The sequence below is a fragment of the Alnus glutinosa genome, chromosome 4, assembly GCF_958979055.1.
Source record: "Alnus glutinosa chromosome 4, dhAlnGlut1.1, whole genome shotgun sequence".
Classification (NCBI taxonomy): Eukaryota; Viridiplantae; Streptophyta; class Magnoliopsida; order Fagales; family Betulaceae; genus Alnus; species Alnus glutinosa.
The window spans coordinates 31,003,261-31,027,618 of record NC_084889.1 but is presented as its reverse complement, the minus strand read 5'-3'; the positions used below and the strand labels follow the sequence as shown (position 1 = coordinate 31,027,618).

Sequence of the window (24,358 nt, the reverse complement as noted above, 5' to 3'; positions counted from 1 at the left end):
ATTTGGAATTTGATATCGCAAATCGTCACTTAATAGTACAATGGAACCATGTCTTTTTCTTCCTTAATCCCCTGATAGACCCAGACCCAGTATGTTGGGCATAATGCAGACTGCTATATAATAAGAAGCATTTGATAGAAATACATTTAGACGATTGTACCAGAAAGACTAACAAAAATAGTTTCAAGAGTTTAGCGCAAATGTTGAAAGAACAAATGATTTAACAGAATAAGCATTGGCTCAGCATTGAAGATTCTGATTACCAGTTTCAAAAGGGATTTATATATCTATGTTGACACTGTCATACAATGACACTGCTTTTGCACCCCCAAAAAACAAAAAAAAATTCTAAGAAATCAATACTTTTCAGCACCTGGTGAAGAACCCTCCAAATTAGTTCTGAAGACCAAGTTCATTGTATGCAGGAGTATACCAATCTGGAACAAGAATATCATTTTGAGGAACTCTCTGTGGCTGATATCCAAGAACTATTGCATCCTGCAATCTCCTTGCTCCAGTTTGCTACAAAACGAAATCAATACGCGTTTACATATATGAGATTCGGTCAGCAAAATATACAGTGGTAACAGCAAATCAGATTCCCATGAGTGGCTTAAAATGATACTAACAAAAAGCATAGGAGATTGACAGCAGATGACTGGAACATTCATGTATTGATATACTAGGTAGTTTTTCATATGGTTAATTACACTTGACCAATTTGCAGTTTGGGTAGTTGGAGGTACCCATATCTGGTAAAAAGTTGCATTCTACACACATGAGGTCACATCCTTTAATATTTTTCAACTCCAAATATTTTAAATTTTCATGTATAAATCACGTGCATCGAAAAAAATTCAAAATATACAATAACAACCTCATTACAATCTGAATACATTAAACTTGTCAACTAAATATAAGTAAACCTTAGGTGGGTAAAGTGCGTGCAATTTCTAAAAATCAAACTTGATCCAATCCATGGGTGGATAAATTGTAATTTTTCATTTTTCATATATAGATATAGTTATTAGACTCTAAACAGTGTGATTAGATATATGCTGTTGGAACAATATGAAAAGTTAACTTTTCATATCATGATACATATAGAAGACCAAGTTTAAATATGAAAAGTTAATTCTTTGTTACTATTATATTACTCAATAACTATTAATGGAATTCTGCCGTTGGATTACATGTTATCCATAAGGAATTTGGAGGGACAATATGTTCTCTTGGACAGAAAAATACTGTAACCTGCATTGTAGTGGTCGCTGACACATGATTGGATAAGAACTGCTAAAAATATGGAAGGCAAACACATTCAATAAGTCGGAAGAATGTTTAGAAAACTTTTCAACACTGTCATGCAGATATGTACTTACCATCCAAGAATGGATGGATAGAAATGTCACACAAACAGAGGGGGAAGAGAGAGGGACTTGATGGGAACACAGCCACACTAATGAGCCAACAAGTACAAAAAGAAGAATTAGCAGTCAATGTACCTTATCTGACACATAATTCTTTCCGTTAGCTGTATCTTGCAGTATGTGAGCAGCCCGCTGCAACATGGTTACAGATGAAATTTATTAAAAGCAAAGATTACAAGAGAAGAAAAGTAACCAACGGCCATTGACAAGCGCAAGAAGACCTGACATATAATAAAACAAACTTGAGAAAAAAAACCCAGAAACATAATGCAAATTTCCATAAGAAATTTGAATTAAGGCATTAAGGCGATCTAGACTTACATTGATAGAGTGCAAATGAAATGCCAAGGGAAAGAAGTCTAGAATACCCACTCCACTCAAGGTGAAAAACTAGATTGAAAAAAAATATGAATGGACATTGCCAAGTACACAAAAAGTGTACAAGAGATACCTAAAATTAAAACCTAAAATCCGCCCCATCACTAGACAAGAAATCAAGCCCATTTTTTTCTAGTTCTTCTTCCCTCACACTTTAGATATACGTTTTCATTGAACTAGATGATCTTGTCCTTAACCTCAGACTTCTAATTGGTTCTTCCCATAAAATCCATCTTCTCAAAAGTTAAATCATCAGTTGTCCTAATAGCGTAAGTTGATAGGAAATTGTGAATTGAATTATTTAATTAATATTTTGATACTCCCCTTCACATGTGGGCTCATATTCTTTTCCAACAAGTGGGACACGTAGAATATTTAACTTAAATGGAAGTTATATGTAGAGTCGAGATTCAAATTCAAAACTTATACTCTGATATCATGTTAAATCACTAATTATCCCAAAAAAAAGTTGTTTCCTTAGAAATTGCAAACTTTTAAAGCGTAATTTTGACAACTTTTCCTTTTTGTTTACGAGGCAAAGCAATAATCTCTGCAAATATTTTGGCTTATGACGATAGACAAATTAAATAGAACAAAAGGAGTATATCTATATTCCTCGTTAAGCCAAGGCGCATTTTTTCTCCATCTAATCTTCCTCCATCTGTGCTATCCTTTCTATTTCATAGATAACCTCTTCCTCTCTAACTCTGTCCTTCATTTAAAAGGATGCCCTCCCCTTTCCCACATCAAGCACCTTGAGCTCATCTAACATACTCTTTGTAAACCCCAAATCCAACCTCTCTATTCAATTTTTTCAAATTCAGTTTCAAGGTCTAATAATTTTTCCCCAACAATCAATCCACAAAGTCCTCGTCCTTAAGCCATATATTTTGTCTTGGTCTAATAACCAATTTGACATCTTTGTCCAAAAGAGAGAGATTTCTTGTATGTTCTAATCAGCAAGAGCATTTTGGATGGCACTTCAGAAACTTCTTCCTAAACTGGTTTTTAGCCATACAAACCTAAATCCTCAAAGGTTTTAGTTTGAGGTCACCAAGTTGAAAATTACTCAGCATCGTACCAAAAACCTAGGATTGGGTCCCGCTCACACTAAGAATCAGGGGTTTCAGGGAGGGGGCCAACTATCCTATTGTGTAGCTTGATGATTTGACAAAAAAAAAAGGAGGGGGGGGGGGAACTGTTGTTCATGAAAATCTTACAAAACAAAAGCTATGAAATAAAAATTAATAAAATTTGTACCTCGCCACCATTGGTACCTCCTTTGTAGCATGGTTTCAAGCTAACAGCACGTTCAAGATAGGGCGTCCAATTTCCACAGAGCAAATCCCTTCTAATCATCTCCACACCACCTTGGAAGAACTGTTTACCCAAAAGATATGAAATATTAAGAAGGTTTAACATTACAACGGATTACAATCAAGCTGAAGAAATGGACCGGCATAGGCCTAATAATGAATGCAGACCCCCTGCTTATAGATATGAGATCAATGACTTAAAAGACAGTTGCTGAGATAAACTGCTAGAACGTATCTAAGGTGAAAATAAAATAAAGCATCCAATTATACCTCTAGCATCTTTCTCAAAAATGGTTCTTCATTGAAATGATCTCGACGTATGAAGATGAATGGCAACTTGTATGCCAGGGCTTCGCTGACTGTGCCGTATCCAATCTTTCCTGGAACAGTATAAACAATCAATGTACCAAAATCCAGTTTTGCAAAAACTGCTCTAGACAAAGTCTTAGTTATTTTATCCAGCAAGGGCTGTAAACAAAATTTATGTTATTATACCGAGCATGCAATCTGAAGCTGCTATTAGGTCAGGGGTGTAAACATCTTTTGCAAGCTTTACAAACCTATGGGGAATCTCCTGATTTTCAGAAGCGCCACAAACCTAAATCAAAACATAACAGAACAGCATATCAAATTGAAATAAAGAAACAACATATGATTAATTTAAAGAGCATATGCCCAACATAACTTACCAGGCACAACCAACCAGCAGGTAAGTACTCCTCCTTCAACTTCCAACCAGCTGGCTGGAAGTGATGGACAACAGCATATCAACAGTCAGAATTTGTCTTCACGCATAAAGCATAATAAGAAGATCACAATATCCCACGAGATAGATATTGGTTTTGTGAAACAATTGAGTAACAGTTTACAACAAAAAGAGGGTCTGTTAGAGGAGAAATCCTTTTAATTAGATAGCATACTGCGCATCTTGAATAGGAATAAAGTTGAAGATAAAATTTGTACTAGAAGATTCAAGTTCTCTGTAAAAGCAAAGTATTAATGACCTGTGAATCGCTTCTCAACATCTCTCTCTCTCTCTCTGGTTAAATGAAGTTGCTCTTACTACCTGGGTTTTTTCACACAGGCACAGATTGGCAAGTTCATGGAGTGGTAAGCACATCAGGAAAGTGCAATTAGACAATGATCAGTTGACAAGGGAGGATGACATGAGTTTGTTAATTGTATGGCTATGTCTTAAGAGCCAGTTGCACGATACTGCATGTCAATGGGCTGCAATTTATGTGGGCTGATAATGTATGGCTAGAGATACCAATTGGTAAGGATGAAATTTTTGGGGCTTTAAAGGATTATGGGGATAAAGCTCATAGTTGCCATGACTCAATGATGACTTTCTACCAAGCTTCTAGGTGATGAAAGATGTTGTCATGAAATAATTTCATGTTACAAGTGCCCTAGAAAAATTAAAATGCTACCTTGATTGCTCTTATACCAGAACTACCAAAACAGTGAGCTTGTTGGGTGGGGTATGAAGTCTTTGCAGACAGATTGTAGAGGGTGTTAAGCATATATAGTGGACATTGAGGTCTGAGATTCTAGGAATTATTTGTAAATTGGACATTATGAAGGCATATTATAATGTTGATCGGCTTTTTTTTTTTTTCTTTTTTTTTTTTTCCTTTTGTTTTCTTGCTTTGTTCTGTTGTTTGGTTTCTAGGAAAAAGGATAAATTGGACTGTCCTCATATAAAGACCATCTTGAGAATGTTGTAACATATTATGGTTTTAAGAACTCTCTCTCTATCTCTCTCTCTCTCTTTGTGTGAAACCCCAGAAAGTTAGTGGGGATATGGATTTGCCCGCAAGGAGTTGGTGGATTATAAAGGAGTTCATAAATGCTAAGTCTCACATTGGTTCCTTATAGATGAGACTGAGATTATAAGTGATTCTAAGGAGATCCAATTGCAACTTGTTTGGTCATTTTACAATAACAGTAGATGTAGCTAGCACTTTCCTTGGTCGCTACGAATGATATCAAAGCAACGTAATAATATCATGTGGTGCATCATGTGGCTCTGAAGCACTGCATGTGATGGACCCTGACAAAGACGTTAGAAATTTAAGTAGGGGAGATTGTGACACCCCATGAAGTTAGTTCCACATTGGAGAGATGGATAGCCCACATGGAGTATGTAAGTTATAAATAAGTTTATAGGTGCTAAGTACCACATTGGTTTCTTACTATGTGAAACTGAGCTTTATAAGTGATTCTAGAGAACTTCAATTGCAACTTAACTGATTCTTTTGGAGTGACAGTGCAGACAAAATCATGAAAGTAAAGAGATAAATGACACTTCCTCCCCATAAGAATGGGCCGGAAGGTGATGTATTGAACTTGCGACACACTAGGTGCATGTATAACTTAACAATAAAATAAAATAAAAAAGAGACAAATCATCAAGAAACTTAACACAAGAATGATTTATTCTTTCCAAAGAAGAATAGAGGACAAGTTGCTTGTGATTATTAAAGATAGACTTGAGAATGCTGTAAAGTATTAAAGTTTAAAGAACAATTGTCCCTCTCTTTCTCTGTATTGGAGCAATGTGTTGAATCTAATAAGATATATTTCCTCTTCTGTGTTAAATATGATATTGACTTACCAATATATCAAGATATTTTCTATTCATAATTTGAGGCAGAGACTGAATAACACACAAGCGGAGATTACATCAAGACTTATATGATAAGGACAAAATAATCAAGGTAACGAGATAAATGGCACTCCCCCCCTCCCCTCCTCCTCCCTAAGAATGGGGTGGAAGGTGATATTGTGAACTTACCACACACTGACTCGCTGAGTTAATGTATAACTTAACTAAAAAATAAAAAATAAGAAAAACTATCTAGAAACTTAATACAAGAATTATTTATTCTTTTCCAAAGAAGGATAGAGAACAGTTTGTTTGTGATAATATAAAGATAGACTTGAGAATGATGTAAGATATTAAGGTTTTAAGAACAATTCTCTCTCCCCCTACTTTGCATTGAAACATCCTAATGAATCTGAGATATATTTACTCTTCTGTGTTAAAAATGATATTGACTTATCAACACACTAAGATATTTTCTTCTAATAATTTGGAGCAGGGATTTATTCTACTGCATATATTATTTTCTTTTAAGGCTAAAGCTTCATACAAAGGAAAAATATTTTGAACAAATACCAAATAAGCACCTGAATTTTAATCCAGAAAAATAAATGTGAAAACCTGGAAGAAAGGAACCAGGTAATCCTCCCATGCTTTTCAAGTCAAGGGACTTTGCAGCAAAACTTGGACATTCTAAGATGTTAAAAGATTAAAAAATTTGGTATAGAAGGAATTATTTTGAAGTAAAAAGTGGAGGAAAGATACCAATATATCACAACAGCCTAAGTTAAACCTCACCTGCCCACCAAAATTAAAAATTACTATCTTCACATCATCCCCAACTCCAAGATTTTTCCTCACCTGCACTACAAGAAAATGTTTCATAGATCCATAATATATTAAGTCATTCACATTATTTTGTGTTCTAAAGCACACCTCTTCTCTGGATTTGTGTAATCTCCTTACGACAAGGGGTACATCGATAACATTACGAAATGCTGGCACTGAAAAATGAAAAGGAATATTTTAATACTTATTAGAATAAATATTCTACAACTTATTCACTGGCCAAAAGAGCAGAGGCAGATATGCACACAGCTGTAGACAAACACAAAGACAAAAATACAGTCTGAACAGCATTATCCCTACAATTGGCTTGGCAACCAAAAGAAAAAGCAAAAAAAAAAAAGTACTTAAAAGTAAACTTCAAGGAAAGCTTCCAGAAATGTGCTTGAACGAACATACTTGGGCTATACCCCGGTAGACGGATTAGAAACTCACTATGCGAATAATCTTCAGCAATCTGTATAACTTTTGATTAGATCATTTAGATTTGCCACAACAACATCAGTTATTTCCTATTAAAGATTAAATTTAAAAAAGAATATCTGTAATGTCAAAAAATATGTTACTTCTATATGTATGTATGTATGTATGAATGTATATGCATACAATAAAAAATTGGAGGCGAAGACATGGTATAAAAATTCCACATAAGACAGTAATTCACTCTAGAACAACTAGTTTCAGAGAATGAACACATAGGAAAAAAACAAACAGATTTCCAATATGTGCACCATGAACCTTCTTAGAAGTGTACCAATCCCGAAGTTGATCACATGCACGAGCCAATTAAGCATTGCACACTATCCTTTAAATTTAATGTTACATTGATGTAAATCTCCATAAGACTTCCAATCTAATAAAGTCTAATTGTTGCCTTTTTCTGTTTGGTGAATAAACTGAAATTATTAAGGCTAAAAGGGCATGAGGATGATGAAAAAAGCCGTTTCTAATGGAGCCAACGATTTGATGTTCACGTGGGTATATATGTGGATTCCCAAAGCTAATCGAAGCCAAGGGAAAAATATAGATAGTCAAGTTCCAGGCTCCAGTCTCATTGATCAGATAGGGATCATATGACCTGCCAATAACTAAGTGGTACTTAAACTCATCCCCTAACTCACCCAAAAGGAAGTCTCTGTACTAAATTTAATACGTACCAAGAGACGTAACATGGTAAAGATAGACATAAAGTAGGTGAGCTCAATAGATAGCTCTTAGTTCAGCTCAACCTAAATACTCAATCCCTCTCCTTTTACTAGTTAGTGTACTAAAATGTGTGTTAGAAAGTTTTTAGCAAAATATATAATATAATAAAAAGGTAAAGGTGGGAGGCAGAAGAACAAAATATTGATAATGAAAGGATCTTATGATTGATCTAGAAGAGTCCCTTAATAAAATTTCTAAATACCAATCAATGTATAATATCTGTGAGCTTTGAACAGCTCATATGCATATTGATTTAAGATGTGAACAAATTGAAGGTTACCTGCCAAAGGATTGAACTATGGTGACATCCAGCAGCCATCACATATTCTGTATAGATAAAATCCCAACTGCCCAGGTTTCACAAAAAGAAGAAAAAAAAAATTGGAAAATGAGGTTTTAAAGTAATAATGCAGGTGTTGCATTCAGACTTAAAAGAGGTGTTTGGCAAACTACATAACCAGGTTAGTCGTGAATAATATAACAGGTTTCAAGTTATTTACGTTTGTCAAGTTTTGTAAAATAAAGATCTGGCCCTTTTGTTTGACACTTTTCTTTCTGAAATTAATGTTGCATGTTTCCATAAAAGGACTAAAATGTGATAATGAATGGTTTAGACAAATTGTACACAAACGCAAACTAGTTTTTATTCTAGGATTAGCTCAGAACTAGACTGAACCAGTTCTATGGTTTGCCAAAAATCCCCAAAAATAAAAATTGATATAAAGGCTGAAAAACTGCAGAGGTAAGAATCAATTGTCAATTGGGACATTGGTCAAACAAGAAAGCCTGAATGAATTATTAGTAACAAGTCAAGCACCATCCGTCGAAGATGAAGTAATTGAAATAGTAATCGATACTAAAATCAGTCACTTGGTTCTTCCCCATTTCCTTTAATACAGCTTATTCGAACATCAACCTATGGTCTTTGACAAATAGTATCAGGGTTTTGTAAAATCTCACCTTCATTTGAAAAGGTAAAAATCCTAAGCTACAACACCTTTCATGTTACTTTTCTTGACAAGCCATGATTGTTTTATACTTGAAACATACATGCACATCCAATCAATTTTCATTGTTGCCTCCCTAGAAAAAATATCACACGATCAACACCTTGCATCTGATTCTCATAAGAAATCTCAAAATGCCCACAAAAACCCATTAGACCAAACATATAAAAAATTAATTATGACCAATTGTAAAGCTAAATTTGAAGATTAAATGCTTCTTCCAGAGTAAGTTTTAAACTTGGTTTTTGTAACAAAGATCATATGAGCAGAAGAATTTATAGTTGCTTATTAAAAGTCAGTGCAAACAAGTCACCTGAAGTTAGTGACACATACAGAACGAATTCCGGCATCTGAAGCTGCTCGGCATGCAATAGGAACAACATCAGAGACCTGCTATTAGAAGATCTTTTTAGCATGACTGAAGGCCATTTATGTTGGTGGAAAGAAAAGAACATATTTTTAAGAAAACAGTCACATGCCCACAACCAAAAAGGAAGAAGAAGACATTGCTTTGATTCCTTATTTCATGCTGCAAAACTCCAGCCTCATAAATAAAAATCCTTTAGAGAAACATTTCAAGCATCAATTACCACTAAGTCAGCCTTGATGGAGTTCAGCCACTCAACTTCTGTTGCTAAAATTGATGCCCGACATAGTACCGCCATCTCAGAATACTTGATTACCCAACATGAGCCAAAAAGAAACCAGTCAATCAGCACACAAGAAGAAAAGTTTAGAAACAGGGCGACCAAAACATTAAACAATCGATATCAATGGAAACATTACTAGTCCCAATTATAGACATAATACTGACATTCACAACCTTTTCCAAGGAGGCAAGACGATCAACCGTCAAAGCATCTGCTTGAACAGCTCCACAGTCCAACACAACCTGCTACCACAGAAACTGCCTCGTTATTACAATTACAAGAACACCATTCAGACAATTTCATAGCACTGAACATAATGCAAATTGCCTACACATTAAAAGTTGATAAAAAATAATTCTTTTTTGCCTACAATTTCCTTATATATATATATATATATATATTTTAAGACCGACAATTTTTTGCACGAATCCATATACTGAGTCGCGGGAATTACATACTAAACAAAAAAAGGGAGTCCCTTTTTCTTGTGAAAGTAGCAGAATACACCTATAATTTATCAAACGAAACAGACCCATCACGGTGAATGATAGTGAATAGAGGAATAAACAAATAAAATTCGTAAATGTCATCATTTTCGAATTTGCCAGTGCTCCAATCAAAGTTAACTAACCTTGCGGATGAAGAATCTTGTTGACTGTATTTCAGATGTGAATACAAAGTCAGGAGCACCTGAGACCACGTGGACATCATGCCCGGCTAGAATGAGATGGCGGACAACCTTTTTATCACAACGTACGTCACAATCACATAACATAAGTACTTGGTTGAACAGGAAGAACAAAAAGCAGGGTTAAAAATCAAATTTTGTAAACTCTGTTTTGAAATTACTATTTTTTTTTATAAAGGACGTGACAATATAATTATCATGTTGTAACATACTTTATTAGATCTGTAAAAATTTATTCTTAACCATAAAATAACTCCGCGTCATTTTCACTCAAAATTGAGAAAATCCTATTCCGTTTGGTTTCACTTTTCTATTCGCAAAAGATTCGTAATTTGAAGGGTCCATTTAGATTTACGATTTTAAAACGTGCACTTTTTAAAAACGCAACATTTGGTAAAATTAAAGTTTAACCGTTAAAATTATGAATTTTTAGAAACTCACAATTTTGCCTGCGATTTGAAAATACATTTTTTTTATGTTTTCAAATTACAATTTTTTAAAAATACATTTTTAAACTCCGTAATTTTATTTAAAATCGTACTTTTAACTTGCAAAATAGCAATATTTAAGGAAAAGACGAAAAGTCATTGCCACATCTAACTAGTACACTTCATATACGTTGGATCAGACATTTGACTATAAAACCAAATAGCGTCGAATCTTTTTATAGCATTCGAAATTACATTTTACAAAACATGTTTTAAGAACTATTTACCTAAACAGAAAGATACTGTACGTAGCACTTCAGTACTCAAGGTGGAAGTACTAGGACTTGGTAAATTGACAATATAGGGTAGATAATTAACATGCAGACACAAAGGCACTTGGAGAAGATTATGGCTCAAAAATTGAAACAAAAGAAAAGGTAGTAGAAACCTCGACGACACGAGTGGCGTGGCCGAATCCATGGCCGCTGACGTAGTATGCAAAGACCAGATGCTGTCTTGCTGCGGACACACCATCGTTGCCTTCTTCCATTGTCGTCGTCCGGATCCTCGTTGAACCAATATATGCAGGTTTCGGTTTTTACAAGGTTGTTGTATATATCATTGTATGTACTATAAATAGCCATGGTCAGTGCATTGATTGTGAAGTGTACAGGAAATTATGTCCCAACGGTACGTTTCTTCCCACCTTTTTCATTTTTGGGCTAAATGTCCAAGTCTATCACTCTTTCTTTCTTAAAAAGGGACGTTAATTGGCTTCGTTCTTAAATTTTGTCTCATTGTACGTATGCTTTACCATAGGCAGGCCATAGGGTGGTTGAGCCACCCCTTTGGCTAGATAGCGGGAATGGTTGAAGGCTAATCATAAAGAGTGATTAGACCACTTTGTTTTTGTCAGATGGAGGTCGCCGATTATCGACAAATGATTTAAAGGTGGTTTTTGGGCATCCTTATTTAGCCATTTAGGTGGTCGAACTACTCTCAACATATAGTTATATATGGAGTGTTTCGGCCACCTCCAAGCCGGCCATAAGGAGTGGTCGAGCTATTCTTTTTAGCCCAATCAAGGTGACCGTCATTTGGGGGTACTGTAGTCGAACAACTTTCAATAGTCATAAGCCTAGATCAACCATAGGAGATTGTCGCGAGTCACCCCCAATATATATATATATATATATATATATATATATATATATATATATATATATATATATATATATATATATATATATATTTTACACTTTACTGGCATTTTTGGGAGTTTAAGGGCTAAAAAGTCACGTGTGCGTAACTTAATTTCCATCCAAACAAACGAAAAAACTTAGCGAATAGGCTACATTGTCAAAGTTTACACTTTACTGGCATTTTTGGGAGTTTAAGGGCTAAAAAGTCACGTGTGCGTAACTTAATTTCCATCCAAACAAACGAAAAAACTTAGCGAATAGGCTACATTGTCAAAGTTTTGTAGTTTGTGGGGTTCAAAACTTTTGAGGTTAAAATGCCAAAGGATTGATACTTTGAGAGGTAAAGTGTATTTTTCCCATATTTGAAAGTGATAAATACTTATGTAAAACATCATAAGCATTTTATTTGAAAATAATCTCCTTGCTTAAGCTCAATGGATTGCTTTAAATATTCTTGAATAAGGAATGCTAGACTTCTCAAAATTTGATAAAAGTCATGGAAAGATCTTTCTTGTATTTCTCTCATATTCGTTTCCGAAGACTGAGGGGTGGTTTTATACATGAGAATTTCTATTTTAGTTTATATAGATCTTAGGCTAGAATTGAATTTGGATCCTTGTCCGCTAGAATCACAGTTGAGTCGGGCTGACCCTTGTAACAAGGGATTTACAATCAAGGCTCCTCCTATAATCCCTCCAATGACAACTCACGCCAACACTCCCCCTCAAGTTGGTGCAAACAGGGTTCTCATGCCCAACTTGTCAAATGAGTTGTAAAAATTCTTGCTGCATATAGCTTTTGTGAGTACATCTACCAACTGGTCTTCAGATTTGATAAAAGAAAATCGAATTGTCTTGTTTGCAAGATTTTGCTTGATGAAATGTCGATTCACCTCTGCGTGTTTGGTCCGATCATGTTGGACAGGATTGTGTGAGATATCAATGGTGGCCTTATTATGACTTTAAGTATCGAAGAATTCTGAGCACCACATCCATGTGATCCTCACTCGGACAATGCATGAATTGACTTACCACACTCACCGCATAGACAATGTTTGGGCGAGTGTGCGAGAGGTAAATAAGTTTTCCCACTAATCTCTAGTATCTTTCTTTGTTGGTTGGCACTTGGTCTGGGTATTCTCCAAGTTTGTGATTTTGGACAATTGGTGTGTCTGCTGGCTTGCATTCTAGTAGTCCAACCTCTGATAGAAAATCTAGGATATATTTTCATTGGGAGAGACATATACCTTGCTTTGATTTAGCAACCTCAATGCCCATAAAATATTTGAGTCCTCCCAGATTCTTCATCTCGAATTCAGTTACCAAATGTTATTGGAGGCTTGATGTTTCTTTCGGATCATCTTTTGTAATAATCATGTCATCTACATAGATTATTAAAGCCGTGACTTTGGCCCTTTAATGCTTTAAAAATAGTGTATGATCTACGTGGCTTTGTTGATAACCATATTTCTTCGTCGCCAAGTTGAATCGCCTAAAACATGCTCTAGGTGATTGTTTCAAGTCATACAATGCTCGTTGTAGTTTGCACACCACCTCAATTTCAAAAGTTGCTATGTAGCCTGGTGGAACATTCATGTAGACCTCCTCCTCTAGATCACCATGGAGAAAGACATTCTTTACATCAAACTGGTACAGTGGCCAATCAAGGTTTGCTGCAAGAGATAACAACACTCTAATTGAGTTCAATTTTGCTACCGGCGAGAATGTCTCTTAGTAGTCTACACCATATGTCTGGGTGTAACCCTTTGCTACTAGTCTTGCTTTGTGTCGGTCAATTGAACCATCTGCCTTGTGTTTAATGGAGAACACTTATTAACACCCAACCATCTTCTTTCATTTGGACAAGGGAACAAGAGTCCAAGTTTCATTTTTCTGCAGTGCCTCCATTTCTTCCTTCATAGCCTGGGTCCACTTAGGATTTGTCAGGGCTTCATGTACATTGGTAGGAACATGGCACGAGAGTTCATGCACAAATGCCTTGAGTGGTTCGGAAAGGCTTTCTGTGGACACATAGTTGGCAATTTGATACTTTGAGCATCGTTCTCCAATATCTGGAAAGTATCTATTTGGTGGTTTGCCATGGTTATGCCTGAAAGGCAAAGTATAACCAACATGAATATCTATATTATTAGAGGTTGAAGATATAGTAGGAGAGTTTACCTCAAGAATATTCTCAGGAGATGGGTCTTCGGGTACTGAGGAGTGGGGGGGATTTTCTGTTTCAGCTTCAGGTGATGTAGACATATCAGGTGACACACCCAGTTCTGTATTGGGTTCCTTATTGACATAGATCTCAGTGTTTTTGTCGTTGATGTTAGTGTCATTCAATATCGGCCAGTCAAATTGTTAGGGGTGAGCAAAAACCCGTGGACTCGCCCCAACCCGCATCCCCCACCCCACCCTACCCCTAAAAACATGGTTTTTAGGTTTTTTTGTTTTTGTTTTTTTTTTGTTTTTTGTTTTTTTTTTTTTAATTTTTATTATGGGTACAGGTTGGATTTTAACCAACTCGTGCGGGAAGGGGCGGGGCACGGGTTTAAGTTATTTTTTTCCTCGAATCGCCACCCCGCCCAGCCCCGCGTGGATAAATAAATAAAAAAATTAAAAATCCCTTACCCTACCTTTTGCGCCGCACACCCCTCCCATTTTTACCTTTCTTTTCTTCCTACTTCCTAGCTCTGCACCCCTTCGCCTCTTCTTCTTCTTCTTCTTCTTCACGATTTCTCATGTTAGCAAACTTCCATTGGAGATGATTCATGTTTTGATAGCTTCTACTAGTAGCTACCTCTTTGATGGGTACGACATCAGATATCTCTTTCAAGTTTGCCTCTGTAAGTTTCACCTTCAAAGAGCCAATATTGTCATCTAGGTTTTTTATCTTAGTTGTCCCTTAAAAATTCAAGGAAAATGAACAATGAGAAATCAAAGGTCAAAGTCTCAACTTTTGGCTTCAGTTTTTAAAATGTGATATAAGTAAGCATTAGCATTAGAATTCCTGTGGAAATTGCATCACCCATTTGGTTTCTCATGTTTCTAGATCTAGGTATTAAACTCGCCCCGCCCCGCATGGATTCTCCCTTTTTTGTGCGGTTCGCATGTGCACCTGCAGGGGTGCGGGGCGGGGCCAAAAAGGGGGGAAAACCACCCCCCCACCCCCGCGCGCGCGCCCATGCTCACCCCTACAAATTGCAGCCAATTCAGCTCGTCATCCTTGATCTCCCGTTGACGAGGAGAATTGGGTACTGAGGAAGAAAAAAAGGTCTTGGACCCCAAAAAGGTGACATCCATGGTCACAAAGGTGCGTTTGGTGGCCGGATCATAGCATCGATACCCTTTCTGATGAACGACATATCCCAAGAAGAGACATCTAATGTCACAAGGGTCAAGTTTCGAGCACTGGTTCTTATATATGAACGTGGACAAATGAAACACAACCGAATATTCGAGGAGGAAGCAATAACATCGACAGAGCCTGTAATGGAGACTTGAACTCCAAAACTTTGGAAGGTATCCGATTGAGGAGATGCATAGCTGTGACAACGGAATCAGTCCAATGTTGACTGGGCACATGAGCGCCAAGTAATAGAGCCCGAGCAGTTTCAAGGATATGGTGGTTCTTTCTCTCAGCAACACCATTCTGTTGAGGAGTCTGTGGATAGGAGGTTTCATGGATTAGGCCATGATGCTAAAAATAGGCATGAGACTGGTGGTTCACATACTCATCGCCAATATCTGATCAAAGAACTTGAATCTTAGCTGAGAACTGGGTTTGCACCATAGTATGGAAGGATTGAAATATATTCAGTACTTCGTTTTTATGTTTCAACAAATAGAGCCAAGTCATGCGAGTACAATCATCTACAAATATTACAAACCAGCGGAGACCATATATTGCAGAAATTGGGTAAGGACCCACACATCGGAGTGAATTAAAGCAAAATGAACAATACTTTTATTCAAACTCAAAGGATAATTAGCTCAATGGCTTTTAGCAAGAATGAAAGTTTCACATTTGAGGTCACATATTGAAATATTGGAAAACAAAGCAGGAAATAGGTACTTCATATAACCAAAGGATGGGTGTCCTAGCCGACGATGCCAAAGCCAAATCTGTCGCTCGTTCTTGTCAATCGGAGGACGCATGTGATGTGCTTGGCCCATACTGAAATCGTCCATGTAATAAAGCCCCCCCCCCCCCCCCCCCACCACTCTTATTACCACGCCCAATGATCTCCTTGGTAAGAATATCTTGAAGTAGACAAAAAGTATAGTACATTAGTACAACACAGTTCAAAGCTTTGGTAACTTGGCTCACAAAGAGCAACTTATGGGAAAGAGAGGGAACAAGCAAAGTATGAGATAATGATAAAATAGATGACAATTCCACAGTGCCAGCCCTTGTAATCGGTGATAGGACCCCATTGGCATTAGCAATACAAGTGCGCCATGGTTGAGATTCTTTTTTTGAGAAATCAGTGGCATCGAATGTCATGTGGTCGATGGCTCCTGAGTCAACTACCCATGAACTTTGATCACCATCTTGAGACGAACTCCAAAGAATAGTACCAGGTTTACCTGAACTCGTGATTAGTAAGTCACCCTGGGCAGTCTCCACGGGGTGAGGGAGAGGTAGACTGGACTCGGCTGCAGCTACTGCGACCTAACTCATTCCTCTATCAACACTTAGCAGCATCTCGGCGTTTGCGGGCCTGAAGTTCGTTCCACCAGTCGGGGTAGCTGTGTAGTTTGAAGCAATTATCATGAGTGTGTTTCAGGTTACCACAGTGAAAGGACTTGGTCCCGTTAGAGGAAAAGGCACGCGGCTTAGAAGAGGTGCCGGTCTTCCCATTGGCCATAGAGAGAGACCGGGTAGAAACCGAAGTTGAATGTCTCGGCTTGAAACCTTTTGAGGCTAGATCTGCACATGGATTATTGGGGGATGGGGCACCGTTGATCATAACAGCTTGCCAGCGAACATGAGCATATGCTTATTTAATTGTAGGGAACAGTCGCATCTGTAGTATGTCACTGCAAATGTTATTAAGCCTATCATCTAGGCCATCCAAGAAGGTATACACCCGGTCTTCTTGTAGCATGTCAATATAATGCTGAATGTCAACAACACATTCCATTGGGTTTGGGCGATGAAAATCAATCTTATGTCATAGCCCTTGGAGATCAGTAAAATACTTCTCAAGGGAATCACTTAATTGTTTTAGACAGGTAACACGCCGTCAGAGATCATACACTTGAGATGTATCGTTTCCATCAAAATAAATAGTAGCAATGGAATCCCATACCTGTTTTGTAGTCGAAAACCGAATGAAGTTGACAATCAGTAAGCCATCCCTTGACAATGACATTGTCTGTGCGCCATTTATGAAAGGATGGATCAGTCTGTGGAGGTTGAACGATATTGTCGTTAATAAATCCCAACTTGTCTTTGCCAGAGATGTACATCTCAACAACTTGTCTTTGACGACCCATTTTTATTTTTATTTTTTTTATACAAAACATTTCATGAATATTAATCTCTTAAAATACAAATGGATTCTCACAGTGGCACGACGATGTGTCACAAAGCCAACGTATGGTACATACCCCATAATATGTACCAAGTAAATCAGAGTACAACATCTAACTACTATGCAGCGGAAAACATAAACTCAATAGCGGAAATCACATTTTAAACATCTATCATAAATTAATAACAACAAGAGCCATTTAACATCTATGTGTTTAAGTCTTTCCTCAATATAAATACATAACAGACATGACTTTATACAATAACGAGTGACACATGCGTCACAAGCCATAACAAAACCTATAAAACTGAGAACGCCCATAATCAGAAAACATTTAAAATATACTATGTAGTTGGACCCATACGTAGGAGTTCCATTGGCTTTGACGTAACTACGTATAAACTCACCTACAATAATACTTTTATGTTGGTAGCTTAAATGCACAGATGTCTAACGTTATTAACTGTGATATCATCGTGCCTCAGGGCATTACAACTTCATGTCAAAGCACATAGTTGTCCATGCGGTTACTAGAGAAACTCTGATATCCAAGCACTTCTTACTGATGTACCACGACATTCCATCTACCTACTCCCAAGTCACACTAATATCACAACCAATAGCGTCATAACCAAGTACACTAAGCTTAAAACATGCCATCTTACTCTTCAGTACGAGCTTACTATCATTTTTTGAATATGGCTAACACCGAATCCTTGACATTATAACTTCATGTCGAGCACATAGTTGTCCATGCGGTTACTAGAGTAAAACTCAGGTATCCAAGCACTTCTTACTGATGTGCCACGACAATTCATCTACCTACTCCTAGGACATTGTATTACTCATACCGAACCATGACAATATTCTTGTTCATCCAAGCTCAATGTTCTAAAATCATGCAACTAGACGATAGCAGTATACATAAGCTCTTTTGCCATTAAAACTCTTAGGCATACTAATACGTCTAGCATAAAAACTACAATATTCTCTATATCATGAAAACATTACACAATTTAAATCATGCTATAGATGCTATGCATGCTACTGTGCTGCTATTAAACTGCTAAACTGAACTGTTACTGGGCTACTGTTGGGTTACTGCTGGGGTATTGCTGTGTTACTGCTGGGGTATTGTTGTGTTACTGCTGGATTACTATATGCTTATGCTCTATGCTACATGCTCTATGTTCTTTGCTTGACTAGTAAATATCGTTTTACTGTATCATGCTGATAAATCATATTTTTCTAAACATTTTAATATTTCATCCAAAACATGTAACATACTATACTATACTCTGAACTATCCTTGATATATTTGAACATACTCTAAAGTACTCAAACCAAGCAAAACAGATATATTCAACATACAGTTGGTTCATAATTATACAACATATATATTTTGCAATTCTATAATATATAAAAATAACAGTTTCTCAGTGAGTAAAATATCACCTAGCTGCATTGGACTCACGACTCCAACTCTACATTGAAGGACCCATTGAAGTCTCCAATGATGATACGATCCTGTAAATACTTATAACATTAGACTACGTTATGGAACTCTACACTCTATGACACATAGACTACTTGCGTGCTCACACATCACATTACCCGTGTCTATGTCTAGTTAAGTACCCTAAATTATTGGTAGGTTGTCATTTAGCTTTAGGTTCATATTATATTACGTTTATTAATACTAAGGTGCGTTTATTATTTTCTTAAGCTCATTCATTATTGTTGTATTACGTTACTATAACTAACCATTTTATAGCTTATTATGTACTTACTAAGTTGACAATATATATTTATACATATAAGCCATATACATGTATATGTTTATATATACATATATATACATATACACATCTAACACTTAAACCTAAGCCATTAGTACACATAAATACTATGTGAATATGGTTAGGTGAATTAATTATTAGGTTGTTACATAATGGATTCATATTACACCTTCATGTTCTATAAGTCTTCTAACTTATATTTACAAGCGTAGGGTTGTTTGAGTAATCTATAGTTCTTTAACATTATTATTAATTACTAACTATTTAGGTAGTTTAGATTCAAGACTTCAATCTTGTAGCATTCCAATTTAGTAACACCTAATTAGTTTAGGTTACTAATATTTACATATACAAAAACTTGAGGCATATACATAGGCCTAAAAGCTAAGCATTATACATGGGTTCAATTTACTTTTAATCCACCACAATTCTAATAATGCTACCTCATCATCTATCACTTATTTTACTTCACCATTTGTTTCCCTTCCTTTTCTTAGATTCTTCTTTTTAATTTATCTAAACTCATTAGCCATATGCTACCAAGATTATTCTCCAACAATAACCAAAGATTAACTATAATCATTTAACAAACTATACTTTTACCTTCAAAATCCCATATACACATACTTAATTTCTACCCAAATCCATAACCCATTTCATTATTACACCATAAAGATCAATGAATATCATATCCAAATAAACCCCTAAATCAATAGGTATTAACAACTTAGACACAAAGCCAACCTAAACACCACCAATCCATTTAGCACTTCAAATCCACAAGTTCCACAAATAATCTCAAATCAGCCCCCATTCATGACCATATTCCATCAACAAAAGATTAACATTTAACTAATTAAATCCAAAACCAACTCCCATATCATTAAACAGAAAATCCACCACAAAGTCCCAATCGAGACCTTCCAAAATCACCTCTACAAGTCACACCTTTCCTCAATTGGTAAGCATGAAAACAAGGGAACTAAACCAAGCTTCGAGAATCCTAAAAAATCCATCTCCATTCCCAATTAATATCAACTCTTCAACACAAATCCAAAAAAATAATCCAACATAATTAAATTCAATCTCTAACAACAAAATATAAACCAACATCAACATCAAAAATACAACTCGACCAATTCACAGTAGGAAATCACAAGTCACAAACACAATACCACAAATCCACTATTTCAATTCACACACACACATCCATGACAAGAAAGAAACCCCAAAATCAGCCCCTGTCAAGCCTACAACTCACCACCATAAACACCATAAAATCCCTCCAAATCAGTTCAGTATTTTCCATAACCAGAATCACCAAATCAAAGTTTTCCAAAACAAGAATACCCAAAGAAAGATCACTAAAACTCATTCCTTAAATCGGCCACTCAAAAATCAATCCAACCAACCTAAAACCATTCGGCCCCATCCAAAACCCAAAAACTCATTCTGATTCAACTACTAAATAGCAAAACAACCAACCTGAAATCATACCTAAATGAAGTCCTACCGAAAATTAGAAAATATTCAAGCCAAAATCAAAGAAGAGGGAGAGATGTGTCTCACCGGAACAGGGTCAAAGTTCACGGCCCAGCTGCTGCCACCATGCCCAGGTGGTGGCCTGACCATCGAACTACAAAATCGCCCCACCACCGGCCGGACCATCCACACCACAGTTGCAGTCTCTCTCTCACGGGTTCGTCTCTCTCACGAACACTCTCTTTCTCTCTCGGTGGGTTTCTCTCTCAGCAGCACATGGGGTGCGTGGGGTGTGATGAGGACGAAAGGAAGGAGAGGAAAGGGGAAGGGCTGGGTCTCACATGCAGTAAAGAAGAAAAGAAGAGGGAAAGGAAAAAAGAAAGAGGGGGAGAGAGGTCCGGATTCGGGAAGAGAAGAAGAAGGAATAAGGGAAAGAAAGAAGAAAAAAGAAGGGGGGGGCGTGAGTCAGTGAGGGGATAGAAAGAAAAGAAGAAAACGATATATGAGAGGGACACGTGTTTGGTGGAGAAACAAGGAAAGAGGATAATGAAATCTTCTCCCAACCAATCACTGGCAGGCATGTGGCAAGGGGAATTTCCTTTACTTTTAAAGCCCCTAGCTTTTACAAATTATAGCAGGACCCACTAGTTTAAAAATTCTATCTTTTGATAATTAATGTTTGACCCCACATATTTTTAAACCACACTTTTATTGATGTAGTTAATTGTTTATTCAACTAGGACCCTCAATAAATATTATTACTCTTACTATTATTTTATCTTAGCTTACTTTATTTTAATTACACAATTGTTATTACCTAGGATTTAATTATAAACCCCATTTATTTAATAAATGTAGTTTATTAAATTTGTAAATTTCCTATTTAATTATTGGTCTTTACAAGGTAGGGGCCAAAGTTTTATTCAAGACTTTGGTCATTTTGGTAGTTAATTCGGTGATGATGGCTGTGGAGTAAGGGTCATTACTTTGGTTGGGTTTTGCCATGGGTGCAGTGGCAAGTGGTGAAGGATGGTAGGGTTAGAGAATCAAATTGGGTTGAAGAGAAAATTGACACAGGATCGGAACATGTTTTGATATCATGATAAAAGTCATGAAAAGATCTTTCTTGTATTTCTCTCATATTCGTTTACAAAGACTGAGGGGTGGTTTTATACATGAGAATTTTTAGTTTAGTCTATATAGATCTTAGGCTAGAATCACGGCTGACCCTTGTAACAAGGGATTTACAATCAAGGCTCTTCCTATAATTCCTCCTATAATCCCTCCAATGACAATTCACGCCAACGAATTTTTCTTCCAAAATTTTGTTCCCAAACGATGTATTACAATTTCATGAGATTGTGATACATTTTTCAAAATAATAGATCACATGAGATTGTGATACATCATTTGAAAACTAAATTTGGGATGTATAACATTGCTCTTCTTGAATGCTAGTCTTAATCCCAAAACTGAGACTAGGCATTACTTTTTAAAAATCCTTCAAGTGAAAGCTTATAAACATACTTCCCATATTGGTATGCCCGGAAATAAAAAAATTTCAGTTAGGTCGTATTAATTTGACAATGAACAATGCTAGCCTTCCTCCAAATTTACTCACACCCACTCTATTCCACTATCACATCGGCCCTAAAAAAATTATTGACGTGGCATTGCCATAGTAGTCTCAAAAAATATTTGTTCAACCTCTTTCATGAGTGACCAACCTTAATTGAATCTCTGGGTTAGTCGCAATCACCAAATCAAGTGGGCCTAACCAACCCCGCATATGGTTAGGAGTGGTGTTGACCAAGATAAGGTGTGCATTTTTTTATTTTATTTATTTTTTAATTTTTTTTGTGACCTATAGTAAGGAAGGTGTGAGTAAAATGGGAGTATAAGTAGCATTTACTCTTGAGCAATTATTTTTTCAAATTATTAATGTTTGGGGTAATTACCTTATTCCCACGAACTACCAGCTATTGTCAATATGCTCCCATGAACATACATTCTCACTAGAAAATAGCATTGAACTACTATTTACTTACCAAAACCCTTATTCTGTCAAACAACTTCATTAAAAGACTTAAATACATTAACTTAAAATAAGAAATTTACATATAATACTATCAAAATTAAACAAATAAATAAAAAAAAAGAAAAAAATAAAACAAAAGGGCTAGCTGCAGCCACCCCCGAACCTAGGGGTGGCTGCACGCCACCGCGGCTAGCCTCGGGTTGCATCCGCGAGCCACCCTATAGGCTGGGGGTGGCCTTCGAGCCACCCTTAGAGGTGGCTCTAGCTACTTCGAGCTTGTTCTGGGGTGCACGGCCACCCTAGATGCAACTTCAGGGTGGTTCGCATGCCACCCCCTTTCCTTTTCTTTTTTTTTAGGTATATATATATTTGTATTTTTAGGTTTATTATTTTTTATTAAATTATTGTTTGAGAGTATTTATATTTTTAAACAAAATTTAACATTTAAAAATAGAATATTTCATTTGATTTAACAAGATTCTGAAATGAAAACGAGGTTTTGATAAGTAAATGACATTTCGATACTCTTTTCTGATGAGAGTGTCAGTTCATTAAAACATATTAACAATGAGTCGTAGTTAATGGGAAAAAGGTAATTACCATTAATGTTTTAGAGCATTCACATCAGTATTCACAAAGTCACTTTTTGCTTCCCTATAAAAAATAAAAAAAAACTCCACAGCAGTTATCCAATCATTTTTTTTTTTTGATGGCATTACAATATATATATTTTATTTATTTATTTATTTATTTTTAACCTTTCCTTTAATTTTTTATTTATTTCTCTCTGTCTTCCTCAAGGAAAATCCAGAAAACTCAAGCGTTCTCAACCTCTCCACCACGCTCGAAGATCTCCACCAGATCTGCGAAGAGCTCGGCCGGGGACGATTCGGCTTCGTTTTTCGGTGCCTCTCGCTCGAAGACTGCGACACCTACGCCGTAAAGTCCGTCGACAAGAAATTCACCCTGGGCGACTCGGCGGAGATTTTCAAGGACGGCGAGCAGATGAGCGGCATCGTCGTTACGCCCTACTACGTGGCGCCGGAGATCCTCGCCGGGAGGGACTACTGGGAGAAGATCGACGTGTGGGGCGCCGGCGTCATTCTGTACATTATGCTCGCCGGGTTCCCGCTGTTATACGGCGAATCGGCGGTGGAGATCTTCGAGGCCGTGCTCAGGGCCAATCTTCGGGACATCTATACCTGAGGCAGGCTCCAAAAGAGCGAAGGAGAGGAATGGAGAGATGCACAAGGAAAAGAGGAGCAGAGATGAGAGATGGCGATCAGAGAGAGAGAGAGTAGCAGTGATGGCAGAGAGAGAAAGAACAGATGCGGAGAGAGAAGAGAGGTCAATTTTTTATTATTAAATTAGTGAATGGGAAATGAACAGTAATACCCTTTTAGATCGGGAAGTTACGGAAACTGACTGGAAGGGTAGTGATTGGGGAGGCCAATGACCGGCTTCCTCCCTTTTATATTAAAAAATTCACTTTCAATTTATTTTTATTTTTTATATTATTTTATTCATTCTTTTGAATTAAAAGATAATTTTTTAATATAAAAGGGGAGGGAGCCGGTCCCCAATCACTACCCTGTCTGGAATGGTTTTATGGCTTTCCTGATATTTTTCTTAAAATTTAGGAAGAGGACCCTATAGGAATTGAATTGAACGGTCTATGTTAATTCTAAGGGTCTTGACCTAAATATTTCACAACTCGAAATTACATTGGGGTGGA

At 36.7% G+C, this 24,358-nt stretch overlaps 3 protein-coding genes across 5 annotated transcripts in view; 2 read left to right on the top strand and 1 right to left on the bottom strand.

The window, feature by feature from the left end:
• Window positions 1-203: 203 nt before the first annotated feature.
• On the bottom strand, window positions 204-11,227 carry LOC133865652 (L-arabinokinase-like). 3 transcript variants are annotated; one of them, XM_062302074.1, is made up of 15 exons: window positions 11,006-11,227; window positions 10,073-10,180; window positions 9,606-9,683; window positions 9,382-9,465; window positions 9,105-9,181; window positions 8,065-8,131; window positions 7,014-7,035; window positions 6,669-6,736; window positions 6,531-6,593; window positions 3,814-3,867; window positions 3,620-3,722; window positions 3,395-3,504; window positions 3,069-3,188; window positions 1,506-1,562; window positions 204-522 (listed from the first exon to the last, which is right to left on the bottom strand). In XM_062302074.1, the coding sequence occupies exons 1-15, from the start codon at window positions 11,105-11,107 to the stop codon at window positions 394-396; spliced, it is 1,242 nt and encodes a 413-aa protein (XP_062158058.1). In that variant the 5' UTR covers window positions 11,108-11,227; the 3' UTR covers window positions 204-393. The 3 variants fall into 3 exon arrangements, with proteins under 3 accessions (XP_062158058.1, XP_062158055.1, XP_062158056.1); XM_062302071.1 differs by having other exon boundaries at window positions 6,978-7,035; window positions 11,006-11,224; XM_062302072.1 differs by having other exon boundaries at window positions 6,978-7,035; window positions 9,615-9,683; window positions 11,006-11,221.
• An 11,147-nt stretch (window positions 11,228-22,374) lies between these two features.
• Window positions 22,375-23,829, top strand: LOC133866307 (calcium-dependent protein kinase 3-like). The gene is made up of 2 exons (XM_062302834.1): window positions 22,375-22,404; window positions 23,425-23,829. Exons 1-2 carry the CDS (start codon window positions 22,375-22,377, stop codon window positions 23,827-23,829), a joined length of 435 nt encoding a protein of 144 aa, XP_062158818.1.
• Window positions 23,830-23,831: 2 nt separating this feature from the next.
• Window positions 23,832-24,358, top strand: part of LOC133865428 (uncharacterized) — a 6,038-nt gene continuing 5,511 nt past the window's right edge. Inside the window, exon 1 of the mRNA XM_062301834.1 lies at window positions 23,832-23,970. Within this exon, the coding sequence (XP_062157818.1) occupies window positions 23,899-23,970 (72 nt within the window). The 5' untranslated portion in view covers window positions 23,832-23,898. The remainder of the gene's footprint in view (window positions 23,971-24,358) is intronic.